This window comes from Centroberyx affinis, unplaced genomic scaffold (assembly GCF_046629955.1).
Source record: "Centroberyx affinis isolate AG114_WGS23_722 - 3 ecotype Tasmania unplaced genomic scaffold, CSIRO-AGI_Caff_v1 ptg002161l_1, whole genome shotgun sequence".
In the NCBI taxonomy this organism is placed as follows: domain Eukaryota; kingdom Metazoa; phylum Chordata; class Actinopteri; order Beryciformes; family Berycidae; genus Centroberyx; species Centroberyx affinis.
The window spans coordinates 197,957-215,469 of record NW_027280476.1 but is presented as its reverse complement, the minus strand read 5'-3'; the positions used below and the strand labels follow the sequence as shown (position 1 = coordinate 215,469).

Here is a 17,513-nt window from a genome sequence, read left to right as displayed (position 1 = left end):
TACTGCTACAACTGCTACAACTACTACTACTACTACAACTACTACTACTACTGCTACAACTGCTACTACTGCTACAACTACTACTACTACTACATCTGCTACAACTACTACTACTACTACTGCTGCTACAACTGCTACTACTACTACTGCTACAACTGCTACTACTACTGCTACAACTGCTACAACTACTACTACTACTGCTACAACTACTACTACTACTACTACTGCTACAACTGCTACTACTGCTACAACTGCTACTACTACTACTGCTACAACTACTACTACTACTGCTACTACTGCTACAACTGCTACTACTACTGCTACAACTGCTACTACTACTACTACTACTGCTACACTACTACTGCTACTACTAGTATTACCTAGTAGTAGTGTTCCTACTACTGTTCAGTTACACATTTTAACTACTTCAAACAGTGAAACTTCTCATGCTGTACTACGACAACTACTACTACTACTGCAGCTACTACAGTGTCAGCAGTCTCTCTACTCCACTCTAGCTGGTTTATAGACTTTCACTGGCTTTCAGTGTTTTACTGTTTCTACTGCTGCTACTACTACAACTATAACTTTAACAGCTACTTCTTCAAACAGCAGCTCAAAATACTCAAAATGTACAGACATTTAAACACTTTGTCATGAATTCAACTGTCTTCAACCTGTCTTGCTGAAGCAAGCCCACAAATTTTCTTCAGAAAATGTAACCTTTTCTAGTTCATTTTGATAGTTTGGACTGGGTGGCGGGTTTGCATTGCTTTGTACCAACCACCAGCTCTTCAACGAACCGCCATCGCTAACCACCATCGCTAACCGCCAGACCACTTCTTTAGAGCGGCTGGCAGGTTGGCTTCAGCAGGGTGCAAACCGCACCTCGATTGCAACCAGTCAGACCACCTTTTGCAGGCTCTTGGCTGGCAGGCTAGCTTCAGCGGGTGGCGAACCGCATCTGTTCGTACCAACCACTGCCTCTTCAACGAACCGCCGTCGCTAACCGCCAGACCGCACCTTTGGAGCGGCTGGTAGGTTGGCTTCAGCGGGACACGGACAGCGCCTCTTCGCACCAACCACCAGCTCTTCAACGAACCGCGTTCACTAGCCGCCACGCCACCTGGTCCAAACTATCAAAATTAGCTAGAAAAAAAATACAAATAAAGAGAAAGTCTCCAAACACGCCCAAAGCGTCCAATAGCTACTGGTCTGAAATTAGGGCCGTGTAAAAAGGTTCCCAAAGAGAGCCTCTTGCCGCGGTCCAAGCATCAGCTTTACCAGCGCCCAGGGGAGGATACCTTACCGAGGTAAGGTATGAAGCTCAAGACCTCGAGCGCGGCCTTTTATCCCCTGGGCTGCTGCGACCAAACACCAGAATTCTGATTGTGTTGTCATCAGTGCAGCTGAGACAGGCTCTGATTGGTAGAGCACAGTCCAGCTCCAATGATGTCATAATCGGTCAGAATGGAAGCATGCTGAAGTGAAGCCGTGTTCTGATTGGTTCCGATTGAATGCCCAAAATGAGTTTGGATTATTGTGTGATTGCTGAGTCAGCAATCACAGGTATAATCTTCTCACTCTATTATTTTTCTTCTGTACGTTTTTTGGCACCTATCTACTCCTTCATACTTTAAGCTAGAAACTCCATTCAAACTTCTAAATGTTCAGCTTGTTTAGGACATGCGGGCTTGTATTCACCTTTTTTATATCTATTCTACTTTTTAAGATATTCTACTTTTTTCCACTTTTTTTTATAATGGAAGTCAATGGACGGAATGTTCAAAGTCAGCACTTTTTGAACTCTAACTACTCGTTCATACTTTCAGCTAGAAACTTTATTCAAAAGTTAAACTGTGCAGCTTGTTGATGACATTATTACCTGTATTCAACTTTTTTATATCTTTTATACTTTTTGAACTATTCAACTTTTTAGTACCTATTTTTACAATGCAAGTCTATGGGAGGACTGTTCAAACCATGCCCTCTTTGAACTCTAACTACTCTTTCATACTTTAAGCTAGACACTCAATTCAAACTTTAAACGGGTCACCACTTTTAGTACTTTATTATTCTTCTTCAGCTTTTTGATACCTTTTGTACTTTTTGAGAAATCACAGTTTAAGTTTTATACTTTTTTCAACCTTTATAATGGGATCCTATGGAGCCAGCCTAGAGTGCGTGATGTCATAACACACTCTAGCACACTGTACAAGCTGTACTTTTTACTAAATTCACACATTTTAAAACTGTGACAGTTCGCACAACTTTAACACTACATACACATATACATCAAACCCTTCAGCTACTTCTGCTCTCACTCACAATGTCAATATATAAGCGATGCGATGTATAGTTTTTGAGATATTAACGTTTGTTTGACACTAGTGTTCCACTCTATTTCACAGTAGTTTCTGCTGCTCTGCTGCTCTCTTACACATGCAGCTCTTCTGCTTAATTCACTCTTCTCCATTTCAACATGTCTTTTACATATTTTCATACCTTTTTACTTCTTAGTATTATTACTTTTTAGTACATTTTTAACATTAGTACTTGTCACTTTCTTACTTTGTTTTTTTTTCTACTGAATATATACCTACTCTTCATACTCCTTGTACCCTTCACCTCTACACTCTACCCTTCAAAAAATAGCCTTCCTACTTCATACCTTTCGTACTCCTTCCACCTTTTATACATAAGCCTTCCTACATATTTTGTACTTGTTACTAATATGAAATTTTAGTACATTTCTAACATTATTACTTATCATTTTGACACTCATTACAGCTCCTTCACAGAAGTGTTTTAAACTGCCACATTTCTCACAGTTTTAACATTACATGCACATACACACACACACACACAGCCACTGGTACATATGTAGGACCAGTATCAGCACCAGTATGTAGATGCAGTCAGTTGATGTTACCTATCCCTGTTTTACCAAGAGAGTGAGACAGCAACTGAAGAACAGGGAGAGAGTGAAGCAGATGAGACAAGAAGTGGAGACAGACATAAATATGTGACATAAATACAGCCATAGGATAAGAAAGAGGGAAAAAGGAGAGTGATAGACCAGTCGCAGACAGCCAACTGAAAGGGTGAGCTGTACCCACACTAAACTGCACCAGTGTTTTTTACCGACAAGCCACAGTTTGCACTCTCAGCAATCACACGCATTTTCTCCAGAAAATGCACCTTTCTAGTTTCACTCTAAAGTTCCCAAGCATCCAGTAACGATGCATCAACTTTGTTCCGGCCTGAATCAGAATTATAATGTTCTACAGTTCCTACGGTATGCCAACACAGACACACGCTAATTACTGGCTATAATAAATTACAATTAATATACAGATGTTTTTTAGAAATTCAAACAAGTAAGGGATCAGTAACATGGGCACTTTAGTAATATCTAACGGCAGCCACAGGAACTACAACAACATCGGCAAAGTGTGTCCCAAGGAGGTGCTCCTCCACCAGTCACACAGCCCCCAGCTCCACCCAACCTCTCTCACCCCTCCCTCCCACTGAGCTACGGTGGTCTGAAACTGACTAAGTATGAACTGATGTTTTCACAACACACACCACCTTGCCAAGTAGTGTTACAGTTCAGCATGTCAAGTGAAGAGGAAACATATTCCATTGCAAACTGTTATAAATGTTTAAAACATCCCACAGCTAGCTGCTCTGTTATCAGCTAACCCAGAGGTCTAGCAGCTCGAGCTGTAGCTAACGCTAACCAATTATATCCTTTAGCCGCTTACTAGCGACAGGTTGTTTGATATCATATTGCTTGACAGATATTTATGCGCAGTGAAGTCATTCAGTGGCGCCGCCACTGCTGAAAATCCGCTAGATTTTTTTTCTCCATCAAATGTATTTTTGCCGAGACCTGCCATGGTTGCACAAATGAAACTGAAAGAAGTACCGAACTCAAGGGGGGTGTGGATCATCTCCACCAAAACAGAGTATGGGCCGGACTGCTTGTTTAGGTACCATGAGGTAACTGTGGAGTGCTGCCGTTGATCAATAACACTTGCAAGCCCCCGCTGATTATGGTTATTTTGTGCAACAAGCCAGTTAACTATTACCCTACTGATTATTGCTAAAATGATAAAAGAAAATATTTAAGACCTCTGGGAATCTAATTTCCGACTTTTTAAGGCCATTTAAGGCTTTAATGTTTGCTAAATTGATTTAATGCTTTTTCATACTTTTTAATGACCCGCGGATACCCAGTATATAGTGTATATAGTAGCCCCACAGTACTGATTTTTAAAATTGTGTTGCCTACAGAGCTTATCTGTAAACTGGACATCAGTTTCTTTTTTATTAATCTCGTACTATAAACGTTTTAAATTGGCCCTGGAGAGCCCTTGGCCCTGCGGTGGAGAATTGACTGATGTGTCACCTCAGATTAAACCAGTCTGCCCAACCAGTTTGTTGGCATATTACTGTCAATATAATTTAATAGCGCGACAATTGAAATGTATTTTTCCAATACAGAGAAAGCTGATACATATGACGCCTGGCCAAAATGTCTTCATCAGTCAGATACAGACACTGTATCTGCCAATGGGGAAATGACTGTGGCTTGTTTTACATTTGAACGCAACCAGCAGGTGGCGGGAGTTCCCATTTTCCCTCCCCACTCTGTTCCTTTTCTGTCAAATACTGTAGAGAAATGCTGAAATGGTTTATGGATACCCTTGCTTGTGGTAGGAAATCTGTCACAGTTACAAAATGTTAATTCTAATATAACCCACACCAAAAAGGCGCCTGTCTGATCAAGCTGTTATTTACCTCCGGGCTAGATCCCACATTTCAAAATAAAAGATCTAGTTTGACTGTCCAGCATTAAAAGCCCATTGTCGCTAATGACCAATGTACTCTTTCATAACTATGTAGACTGTCTTAGAAATAATGTACATGCTGTATATGTACTCTGACAACTCTTTCCAAGTGGTTTCTATCAAGTAAAAGTACTAAAATAAAATTCCCTACTTTCTCGCTTCATCTAACCTACAAGTGGCACTTTTACTTCCGGGTTATGTCAATGTTAGTTGAAGCTATGACATTGTACCAAACATTAATGAACTCAGTCCGGTGAGCGGCATACACTTGGTCATTTTACATGCTTTGAAATCCTAAACTAGCACTGACATTACCTTCAACATGTCACCTATTTCCACCGGTTTTACGGAGGATCGGCAACGCGGAGCACAGGTGAACAGCTAAACTCACATTACTTTAGCTAGCTGCTGTTAGCTAACCATCAGTCAAGTAGGGTGAAGTGTAGCTAAAACGTCTCACCCACACCATGCCATGTCACTTTGCCTGCTGCTTGTTAATCTCCTTAGCGACAAACTAGTCCAGCACGTAGGCAGTATATTTTGTAAGGAAGGTGTGGTTGCCTGCATGGTTTGCCAACTGAGGTAAGATACATTTCTAGCTAACCAAAGTTAACGTGTGTGCGTGTGTTTATGCAGGGGCCAGTGGGTATGGACTATATTCCCACAGAGGACGAGAGGAGAATCTTCAGGGAGTGCAACCAGGAGAGCTTTTGGTACAGGTGTAAGTTTCTCTCTTGCACAGATGCATGTCAAACCAATTTCTGTGTTAAACCGAGGCTGTAATGTGGAGAGAGCACAGAGCATGTTCAAGTCTGATCATCCTCTCCCTCCCTCACAGCGGTGCCCTTCTCAGTGGTCAGCATGGCTATCACTCAAGCACTAGTTGCTAGAGGTAAGACCATACCACATTTAATGTTTCTATCATGGGAGGAATCCCTAACTGCAATAGGAAATAAGCTTTTTGAAGTGTTAAGTGCTGTAAAATAAAAAAAATCAATCTCAAAATCTACCCTGTATTCTGTTATGTATGTAGGAACTCTGACTTCGTCTCCAAGGTTTGGATCTCTTCCCAAAGTGGCCTGTAAGTTCACTTTTTGTGTCTCTTTATAGTGCAGATTTGTGTAGCATTTGTGTGGGTGTTATTTCTTTGAGCGACGTGTTACTTGTCTTTCCAGTTGCCGGCTTCTGTGGCTACCTGGCGGGGAAGATGTCGTACATGAAGACGTGCCAGGAGAAGTTTAAGAGGCTGGAGAACTCACCGCTGGGAGAGGCCCTCCGACAGAGGACAGGACTGCCTCCTCCACAGTCAGTACCACACACACCACATTCACAAAATCAGTACTTTTAATGTTAACAGGTACATTGTTGTATGTTTTTGACATCCATTCTCATTGCTCTTCCCGTTGCTCTCTCCTCTCATTTACTCTCACTCATTTCATCCACCAGCTAACCTTTTACTACTATTCGGTTCTCCCCCTCTAGTTCCCAAGGTCCCCAGTCAGAGCTGAGTGACCCAAACACCCAGTCATTTGACCCCATGTTCCAGCCAGCAGAATCCACAAGCCAGATGCCCAACAACACCAGAGACTTTGATTATGGGTACAGTGCAGAGTCGCCCCAGCAGACAGGGAGAGGAGATGACTTCAACCCTCCAGGTACTCCAAATTTCAGTAAACAACAGAAACAGAAAGCAGAGTAAAGTCATATTAGCCAGATCTATTTTTTTCATTAAATGAAAAGATTCTCATCAGATTCTACTCATCTACCAGCTAACATCGTCAACAAGCTTTTAGTGCAGATGAGTGACAGATCTGTAACTTGTCTCTCTCGCCTTCTCCCCATCCCCTTCAGTCCAGTCGTATGTGGAAGAGGATGAGCCCAGGAGGAAGGCCATCCTCTATGAGGACCTGAGGCTCAAAAACAGAGAGAACTACGAGGTCACGCTCACCCAGAAGGCCGAGACGCTGCTCAAAACTCCACCGGAGAGGGAGCCAGAAAGACCCGCGGCTAAGAAAGACGGTAAGATGCCACTGCAGAGATCCGTAAAACACTAACATTCAAATGCAGCCTCTGTCTTTGAGCCAGTCTGTGGAAGATGGTCATCACTCTTTCTCCTGTCCTCTCTCTCTTGTTACAGCCAAGAAGAACATCTATGGAGACACCTGGGAGGAATGAGCCTGTATTTGAGCTATAGATGTATTGCTTACTCTGGGGTCACTGATACTGCAGGACATAGACGGCTCAGTGGCCGTGCGACTCCAGTGTTACTTAGCCTCAAGTAACATAAAAATGTATGTGTTTATGATGAAGAGATCTTTGTCAGTGAGTCAATTAAACCAAATTGCTTCAGGACTAAAACTGTCTTTCTCTGTGCATTAAGATTGATTTGGACATTTTGTTGTCATCTTCACTGGTAAAAAGTCCTGTGGAGTGTGTGAATGGACAAAGGGAACTTTATAATAGGGCCATAGTTCTGTACTGCTTGAGCGCAAGTTGCATGCGCACAAGATACAGATTGTTCACAAGCAGTGCAGACTTGAAGGTATGGCTGCTCCTGTTCACTTGTAACTACCATGAACAGCGTCATGATGTAAGTAAACACAAATTAATAGCAGTGATATCTTGACGCCTTTCGAGCTTGACAGACTTTGGAGAAGGGAAAGAGTTACTTTTGGGTGGAGAGGGAGCAGCTGCAGGCCAGAACATGTTAAAAGTAAGAATGTTTTATATTGTTTGAATTAGTTTAATTTGTGCACGCAGCTTGTTCACAAAATTAACCAAAATGAGGTAACAAATGTGCATCAGTCGCCAGTTTTATGCACACACAAGTAATGAGCTCATTGTTGCCACAATAAAAAAAAATAAAAATATATATATATCTGGGCGCTCTTGCTCACATTTTGTTCAATTTTCAGTGGGGGGGGTCTGCACCAGTTGATGGTGAGCTTGTTGGTTAACCTTTTTTTTTTAGAGAATTATGGTAATGTATTTCACAGCAAGAAAGCAGTTAAGTAAAATTGGATACAACATGAGGAGAATGTGTGAGTGAGGCCAGGATTGTCCGTAGCCTTTATTTCTTAAATAGACCTTGTTTTCAGGGAATAAATTGTCCAGTTTTTATACATATCAGTTTATTTGTAGAAACACAAAATACAAATGATAAAAACAGAACATATTTGAAACTGTATAAAATTTTATATTTGTATAAAAAAATCACCCATAACTTTTCAACATTCAGAGCCTGTCCTATAAAGTTCAATAAACAGTAAAGGCAGAGAAGGAATCCACAAATAACGGCATAAAATCAAATTAACAATATGTCCAAGCATTTCAGGCCACACAATCCTATGGCAGTGGTGCTGACAGTGACCACAGGTGGACCATCAGAGTCTGGATGGTTTAACGGTGAAAAACAGACACATGGATGAGGAGCATTAACAGAATGCCTGGCTTGTCTGAGGCGAGAATATACCGAACCACCACATGAGATCCATTGTAAAGCAAACAAAAGACCATAACTATAGCTGATCATGACTATGACTATGACCATGACCATGACCATGACCATGACCATGATGACTATGACCATGACCATCATGACCATGACCATGACCATCATGACCATGATCATGACCATCATGACTATGACCATGACTGTGGCTGCAGCTGTGCCCAAAGCTGTGCTCTGGACTGTGTCCGTGACCCGGCCCAAAGCTGTGTGCGGAGCCGTGTCCATGAGGGGCGAGAGGCAGGACGGGACTAGACAGGGCATTGACTGAGTCTGGCCAGCCTTCGTACATCTTTGGCGTGTGCTCAGTAGTGCTCATGCTGGACACTGGAGCATAGGCTTGAACCGGGTAGGACCCGGGGGTGGGATTGATCTGCGGAAGGAGGGTCTTCCTTCGCTCATCGGTGGAAGCGGGGACATACACAACGCCCCTGATGCTCTTCAGCAACCTGAAGGGTGTCATCTTGTCCAGTACACAAGCCCTGGCCTCTGACATGTCCAGAAAAGAGAACCAGCCCTTGCCATACATCCATCCAACCAGGATGGCGATGATATTACAGGGGAGCACGCTGTGCGGGATGAGGACAGTTGCAATGATGAGAAACACCCAGGGGAGAGCCATGGTGGGAACACTGACTCCGAAGAGGAAACCTTTGGCCATGCGTGTGTGCATAGTGGTCACGGCCACGAAGGCGAGGGCTATAGGGACCAAGCCCTGGACGTGGCTTTGTGTGGTGTCACTCTGCAGGAGATCCAGGAAGGCATAGCACAGCCCCGTGGAGGTGGAGAGCAGCAGGAACAGAAACAGAAAGCGGACAGTGCCCACACCTTTCTCCAAACTGCCACAGAGCAGCACCAGGACTGCGATGTTCAGAAGCAGCTGGGCAAACGACTTGTGGTAGAAAGGAAATGTGAAGAGCTTGTGCACGTGTCCGTTTTCAAAAACACTGGCACCAACACTGAAGACGGCCTGGGTTAAACTGAAATAGGTTGTGATAACAAACAAAGTACATGATAAAAAGACTACTGCTAGAATCCCACTGGTGAGCTCGGGAGCCACGTCTTTGACAGTTTGTAAGATCATTTTCAGGTACTAAGTGCGTAGCTTGGCAGATACTTTGGACATCCGCGATAAAGAAACTGATACAAAAGTTATATTACCTAGGTGATAGTCGTGAGTGAAATGTCGCCACACTTCCGCATTGTCCTAATACATACTACTTTGTATATGTGTAAATGTCTATGTGTGAGTACGATTGCGCATGACCAGGCGTTGTTGACTAAAAAAAGTTTCCAAACATTGTTGAAATATTTTGACAACGAAACTAAAACGACTGTAGTTCAGTCGTAGCTCGTAGCACCAGTGTCAGGCTAGCCAGAATATCAAAAATGGCTTTTGGTCAAAAATTTCAAAATAAATCATTTATTGACGAACAGCGACGCCTTTAGTGGAATGCAGACTACCAAGTTAAAAATAAAGGATTTATTTAAGGAGGGAAATCATTTACAATATATGCATAGCCACTAATGCCTATGCGGGCTGCCATATATAGGGCTGCACAATTCACAGAGACTCAGACACAAAACTTATACCAGATAGTTTGGAAGGATACCTACTGGTTTAAAAGTTCTTACGCTTTTATTTTGAAGGTAAAGTCGCTCAACTTCCGGCCTTATTCTGGAATTTTGACGCAGCGGCTCGCAGCCTTGATTTGTTGCACATGAGTTCATGACGCAAGCACGTCGGTCCCCCTTCCGGTGTCGTCTGGGTACTGCGGCGGATGTTGATGTTTTGTTTTGGAGCCTACAGAAGAACGATGTGAACTATCGTCGCTGGGACGGATATTTTGTGGTTGTCTTTACAGTTCTTTTTGTTTTCGTTTCTCGGTAAGGTTTCACTGTTCGTCGGCATCGTGTCTCTCCCGGCGTCTCTCCCGGGAAGCGCGAGGCCGAGTCGTGCCATGATGGAGGACTTTGATGAGATCTACGAAGAGGAGGAGGAGGAAGAAGAGGACGAGGACAGGGCCGCGGAGGAGCAGCTCCTAAAGTACGCTCCGGACCCGGTCGTGGTGCGAGGATCCGGCCACGTCACTGTGTAAGCAACCGGCGAGGTTCACGGGCACCGATAACGAGGTTTACCGTTGCCGTGAAACGATTACTACCCGCGGCCTCAGTGGATAACTTGCGGATAGCTAGGCTAGCTGCTGCTGGTGACCTAGCTACCAGCTAATGTTACTACTTAGCAGCGAGCTAAGTGGCTAACCTCGGTTCTGCCTTACATTAGCTAACGATAGCTTTCGTTTTTAGCTAGCTAACGCACAGGCCGAGGTAATGTGTACCTATGCTGTATCCAGGTTGTAATGTGAAGTGAAGTAACGTTATGTCAACATCAAGTCAAGACAGTTTGTCAACGTTGTTTCGTTATACGTCCCCCTAATTCAAGACATGACATATGATCAGACTCGTTATGCTACTTACTAGCGTTAAGATAAAGTATACACTACCCAGTGCATAACAACATGTAATGTTACATTCCTCATGTGTGGTATTTATGTATTAGTTTATTTGATAGGGACAATGCAAATTAACATAGTGCCACTTCAACTTCAACATGATACTTGCTGGCAAACTTATTAAAGCCGCCCCGATTCGATTCGTTTTCTCCTGAAGAGAGAATTGCACGAATCTGGCTGTTATTCAAATACAGATTATGTTTGCAAATTTCTAACGTTATCACTTTGTCTTCCACCCCCACAGGTTTGGACTTAGTAACAAATTTGAGTCGGAATTTCCTTCAGCACTTACAGGAAAGGTGAGTGTCTTGTTTTAACCTATCAATACCATCTGTTCAAGTTCTACGGCATCGCCACAAGATTACGTTCTAGTTAGCATAGATTTAGTGTTTATATGCCCGATACTGTTAATAAGTTGGGGGCCTTAATTAGAATTTGATTGAATGAGGTGTTGAAAAAATAGAAACAAAATCCACTAAAATGAAGAGTTGATGACGTTTCACCACTCATCTCAGATGCTTCTTCACTTCTAATTAGTGCTGGGAAATTCCCTGGCATTTAATCTCTGTGGGTGACTCACATTATGAATCTACACAGAAAGATTGATTGACTGACTGAGGTTAGTTAGGGAGGGGTTGGAGATAAAGCTTCACATTGGACCAGGGAAGTGCCTGCAAGGTTACTCACCATTGGCGTCAGAAACACTTAGGAACAGACAGGCTTATCTATCTTTCCAAATAGATAGCAGTGTCAGCTCTGTATGTTGTGATTTCTTGATTGTTCTCCAAACACAGACCAGAATGATGCATTCATCCCTCCGATGACTCATATAAAACGCATTGAGATCAAATCTGTGTGGCAGCATAAAGAATGCAGGAAAAAAAACAACACAAAGCATTCATACATGCCAAATACTACTGAATTAACAAGATTAACACTAATGAATTTACCACCATCCATGTGCTTCCTTAGGTGGCGCCAGAGGAGTTCAAAGCCAGTATCAACCGTGTAAATGGCTGCCTGAGAAAGACGCTACCAGTGAATGTGCGCTGGCTGCTGTGTGGCTGCCTCTGCTGCTGTTGCACGCTGGGCTTCAGCCTGTGGCCCGTCATCTGCCTCAGCAAGAGGGTGAGATACACACACACACACACACTCCATATCTCTTCATATGCATCCCAATGCTCAAACATCTGAACAGTTCAAGAGTTGAAGAAAATGTTAACATGCTGTTTTTTAGTAAAGAGAATATCATCTGACGCCATTGTTACTCTATTTGACCTTACAGACAAGAAGATCTATAGAGAAGCTACTAGAGTGGGAGAACAGCAGACTCTACCACAAAGTGAGTAGGCGAGTCATGCACGAGTGTGTGTGTGTGTGTGTGTGTGTGTGTGTGTGTTAAGAGTGTGCCACGCAGCATATGTTCGAACGGTTCGAATTGCTGACCACTCTTACTCTCTGTTTCTCAGTTGTGTTTGCATTGGAGACTAAGCAAAAGGAAGTGTGAAACCAACAACATGATGGAATATGTAAGTATCTGTTGTGCATCGTGTTTGGACTCTGTCACACATGTATGGGGGTAGGATTCCATCAATAATAAATAAATATAAAAATGTAATCCACAAATGTGTGTACCATGATCTGTAAGTAAAAAAGACAAACCACAAATATGTTTTACTATCCAAAAAAAAACACACCTCTCAATCGTCCTTTGAAAAATGATATTCACAAATGCATACATATTTTTCTTACACTTTTTGGCATGTGGCCTTTGTCACGGTTTGACAAATCTTTGTTCTCAGGACTGCAAGCATTGCTGGAATTTCCTCATTCCCAGTGTTACCTGTCCACCTACTTCGCCTTGTTCGGGGGTGAAAATGTGCCAGAATACTTTTTCACCATCAAGACAAGCGCAGCTGCACATCCTCTCTCACCCGTTTTTCGCCACTAATCGCCTTCTCTCTTCTCACCTCCAGGTAATCCTAATAGAGTTCCTACCCAAGATCCCCATCTTCAGACCGGACTAGCCACACTGCAGCTGAGCTAAGACCTCCGCCGCTGCCCAGCTCAATCACAGAACCACAGTGGCTGTAATGCTCCTCAGTAACTGCCCTTCCCAAAAAGCACCAACATTTTATGTTTACAGGGTAGCATCGATCCCCCCCACCTTCCTTTTTGACCCATTGCCCGACCCACACATTCCCTACACTTGTTTACAAGCCCAACATCCCCACACCTTTTGTTTTTTTGGAGCGAATTGAACCATTGAACCATGAACTCCTGGAGTAGCAGGGACCCTCTCACACTGTCAAGCCATGTTGACCGACACCGGCCTGTGGGACGTCGAGGGAGACCCAGCCTTGGGCAGCACGATGGACCTCGGACCTGGAGAACGGACTCTCGAATTGGGTTCTGTGTGCTACAACTGGAATTTTTTTGTCACCCCTCCTTTCCCTTACCTAAGTACATGGCACAATCTGAACATGATACATCTCTTGAAACACTTTCATGTATTATTTGCTATCACGTCGCCAACTCCACCTGCAAAAAAATACACCCCAGTGCTTTTGGAACAGTTGGTTTGGTGTTGTGGATCCTCTGTAGAGGCTGCGGAGGCAACGTTACATGGAACTCAAAAGGAACCGCGTGCGTACGAACATCTGAGGAACTTTCATCCAAATCAACCTTGTAGCAGACAGACTAGTCTTGTAGGAACATCTTAGGCAAACGGCCAGAACAGCTGAACTCCATGTCACACTTATCAGCTACCAGAACTCCTTATCCTCCCCCTCCGTTCATATCTCTGCACAATTTTGACTGTGCATCACCCTTAACCCAGTGACAATCACACTGTCTGACTGTACTCTCCATAATATGAATGGATCTGTATGCTACACTTGTACCTGGAACAATGTATTTTCAGCGTTATGTGTGTCCAGGTGATGGGCTGTTGTCTCTGGCTGCCTAGCAACTGCTTCAAAGCAGCAGTGGAACACTTAAGCAGAAAACAAGCCCACTGGTGATGCAGAGCGGGAAACTTCTTTACTTTTTTTTTTTTTTTAGTATCTTTAGTTTTGTTTACCTGTTTTGGTGAAACTGGGGCAGTCAATGCTTGCAAAAACTGTTCACTGTGTTTGTGTGTTTGTGTGTGTGTGTGTGTGTGTGTGTGTTTGAGAGACACATTAGCAAAACAGACAAATCAGACCTAGAGAGATGCTCTTTACTCTGTAAAGCAGGGTTCTGTCTTTGAAATATTTCTTCGCCATAACAAGTCTTGTTACTTGAGTTATAATCATTAGTAAGTGTGTGAATGCACATGTAATGTGTGTGTGTTCATGAAACAGGCCTTGATTATTTTGGCTAAAGGTATGCTATGGTTGTTTTCTTTGGGCTCTGCACTGTGGTCCTGTGTCAACACTAAAGCACACAATAGCTTTGTTCTTACACTTTCTCATGGCCTCCTTTCCTTATCCGCTGACCTCGGCTTATATGTGTGAGCTGGGATGTGTCCTGTTTGAGAAAGCACTTCAGTTTTAGATGTGTCCTGACTTATTACCTTCAGATGTCAGAGGTGACAAGCATGTCAGATCCCCTTTTTGTTTTTATCAGACAAATCCAGTCATAAGTGCACACAGAGGGACACATCTTAGTTTAGTTTAGTAACACGGAAGAACAATTTTGCCTTCATGTAGGACAGGAAGTAGGGGATCAGGGAAAGAAGGCCATCTTGAAATGATGTGGATTCAGCCTTTCCCAACTCAACACACTTTTTGATTTGAATACGTACAAACACATCCAGGTATGTTAGATTGGTCATAACTACACGTGAGATGATGTATTGTAAGAATATGAACAAAGCCACTGAGGTTCAGGTCACTCAGCTCTGGTGATTGTATGGGTCACACTCAGGGGATTATAACAGAAAAACGAAACAAATGTAGCATTGGGAAATCTCGCTTTCAGGTATGTTCCAAAGTTACACTATGGGAGTCAAACATACACATAGATGTTACTTGAATAGTTGTGAAACGGATTCTTTGAAGGAGTTGTTCGCAGCATGTTTTGAATTTGACACCTGCCCCTAATAGAAAGAGACCTAACCTTCTTTTAAGGGTGCAAAGTGTGCCCAGTGTTCTTCTTGTTTGGGTAGTGAAGGAAAAACCTGTTCCATGGACCCACCAAGCCCAGACATCGCCTTGGTTTATATGACAAACGCCCTAATTCACTTGATTACCACTGGGTTGCCTATTGGTTCATATGTCACTTTTCTATATTTCTGATTGGTGGTCTGTTCTATGTAAATCAAGGTGTAAGGCCATATGCAGATATTTGTGTGTGTGTGTGTGCACGGTGTATGCAGATGCAAATGTTCTCAGTAGATCTCAGTCCGTGATTGAACCCTGCCCAGCAAATGAGTCCTTTTTATATAATCTCTAGAGTATTCTGAAAGTGTGTGTGTGTGTGTGTGAGAGACAGAGCGCGATATAATATATGTACGTATGACTCATGAGCAGGTGTATGTACAGTAATAAACTACCCATAAACAAGATATGGGCTTCTTTCTCTGTAATTGAGAGTTAAATTTACAAACCCACTCTGTATAAGGCTAGCCTGGACAAGCCAGTTCAATTTGCGAGTTTGTATTATGCAAAATGAAACGAGCTTACAAACCCAGATGGCTTGCTAGATTAGTACAAGGTATTGTCTGTGTATATATGAACAGAAAACATGGCTGCTTATGCATCTCTTGCAGCTACAACAGGGTGATTCTCCGGTGGATGCCCATGCTTTTTTTTGATGATTTGAGTCAAGATCATGAAAACTTCAGCTGTCAATTACAGTCAAAAACAAATTAGAGATGCAAGGCTTTTGTTGGACTGACAAAAGACTAGCATGGCAAAGGAGCTACAAGGGAGGGAGAGATAATTGAAGGTATCTCTTATATATCACTACAAATACAACAGCAGCACTTACTGCTGAAAACAAAATCTTACAACATAAACTCATACGTCCCAGTTTGTACCAGGCATATGCATTTAGTATAGTGCTTTATTGGCAGAATTAATCACTTGAGACCGACACGGCCTCTTACTGAGTATGTTGTGACATTTCTGACACTTTCTTTTCCTTTAACTTCGCTACACCATCCAAGCGTATCATGTTGAGTAACGTTGCTATTCCCCCGTCAGTACTGACAAGCTTGTTCACAAGGCCTGATGATCTCTGTATCCAAATTGCCAAAGTGGGACGTATCTATGACCTCGTCACCTTGGGAAGGCAGACTGCAGGTCGGGGCAGACACCTGTGCAAGAGAGATGCAAGCGTGAATCCCTTATTCCAAGGAAGAGAGCATATTTCGAATGCACATCCCTAGAGAATTACAGCCAACAAAGGGAAAGGCAAATAGAAAAAATTCACTATTAAGAGGTTAATGGCCTTTTCACCCGCTTGTCTGCTATGGCTCAGACAGAGGCAACATCTTCTGTCCCGAGTCTCTGCTGCCCCGTCTCCATCTCATACTGTCTCCATAATTGAGAATGTTTCAGGAAGTGGATTACCAGCTCTACTGATACCTTTAGACAAGGTCTTTGGATGTCTGAACGACCTGTTTGTGGGCAAATCTGGGGAGTAATATTCATCGTAACCCATAGCCAAAGCCAGCAACTAGTAACACAAACACAAACACTTTGGATTACTGTTCTCTTTTGCTGCCATTGCAGTATAATTAGACAATAATAAGACCTTTCATTCACCTGACCTTGACTGAAAGTTTTCTGGTCAGATTGTTTGATTTAGTTGGACAAATAAATGACAGCGTGGCCAGTTTGTTTACCCTTTTTTTTGGGGGGGGGGGGGGGGCTTTAGCAGTTTCTGTGTAACAAAACACAATTTACCATAGGCTATACTGTATTTTGTTCCTGTTTAATTACACCATAATTATGAAAATACTGCAGCTCTAATTTAAAGGCACAATCAGGAATTAATTTGACCATCTAACACTAGGTATATTCTTGAAGTGTTTTATTTGTAGTTGTAAAGTTGGCTTTTTGGAACTGAATCAGCTGATAACTCAAAATTCAGGTCTATTTTACTCCAGTGTTTACAGACATTACAAATGTAAACCACGGCCTCAAAGGATGTGAAAAACGAAACGCTGTCTTTTAACAGGGGGCGCCATGCTGCAATTCATATCTGGATTTTAAAGGTTTAGCAACTAGACAACGAGGGTCAAAGTTCATACCTTTCTGTGGGTCCATGATAAAAGGCGATGGTAAATTGAGACATTCAACCTGCTTCTTATACTCTTCCAGCTCAGCAGCACTCACACTCCTTCTCTTGCCTGAAAGAGAAAGAAGAACTAAATACAGAAGAAATGTACTTTGCTGCAGGGTATCCAGACCAGATATCCAAAAAGATTTCCCTTGATATCCCACCTCTAAGTCTAAAACCATATTTTTGAGTATGGGATTATATGAGGCCATACAAATACCTTTCAGAGATATAAGTACAGAATTGATGTAATGATGGGCTGATGTTGATGATTCTATATCAAATGTTGGGGATGCATTAGTTCATGACAGGATGACCTAAAGGAATACCACATGCCCTTGTCTGGACAGTTCACTTTGTCGTAGT

General features: G+C 42.7%; 3 protein-coding genes across 4 annotated transcripts; 2 read left to right on the top strand and 1 right to left on the bottom strand.

Annotated features, from left to right (window-relative positions):
* Positions 1-5,061: 5,061 nt before the first annotated feature.
* LOC139654861 (OCIA domain-containing protein 1) lies at positions 5,062-7,696 on the top strand. The gene is made up of 8 exons (XM_071532080.1): positions 5,062-5,229; positions 5,493-5,577; positions 5,695-5,748; positions 5,890-5,937; positions 6,032-6,161; positions 6,339-6,511; positions 6,708-6,875; positions 6,994-7,696. Exons 1-8 carry the CDS (start codon positions 5,179-5,181, stop codon positions 7,029-7,031), a joined length of 747 nt encoding a protein of 248 aa, XP_071388181.1. The 5' UTR covers positions 5,062-5,178; the 3' UTR covers positions 7,032-7,696.
* A 306-nt stretch (positions 7,697-8,002) lies between these two features.
* rhbdd2 (rhomboid domain containing 2) lies at positions 8,003-9,712 on the bottom strand. Its single transcript, XM_071532082.1, has one exon. It carries the CDS (start codon positions 9,446-9,448, stop codon positions 8,375-8,377), a length of 1,074 nt encoding a protein of 357 aa, XP_071388183.1. The 5' UTR covers positions 9,449-9,712; the 3' UTR covers positions 8,003-8,374.
* On the top strand, positions 9,329-15,420 carry chic2 (cysteine-rich hydrophobic domain 2). Of its 2 annotated transcripts, XM_071532084.1 has the most exons (7): positions 9,329-9,454; positions 10,257-10,459; positions 11,122-11,176; positions 11,850-12,005; positions 12,163-12,219; positions 12,347-12,406; positions 12,854-15,420. In XM_071532084.1, the coding sequence occupies exons 2-7, from the start codon at positions 10,326-10,328 to the stop codon at positions 12,902-12,904; spliced, it is 513 nt and encodes a 170-aa protein (XP_071388185.1). In that variant the 5' UTR covers positions 9,329-9,454; positions 10,257-10,325; the 3' UTR covers positions 12,905-15,420. The 2 variants fall into 2 exon arrangements, with proteins under 2 accessions (XP_071388185.1, XP_071388184.1); XM_071532083.1 differs by lacking the exon at positions 9,329-9,454 and having other exon boundaries at positions 10,172-10,459.
* The last annotated feature ends 2,093 nt before the right edge of the window (positions 15,421-17,513 follow it).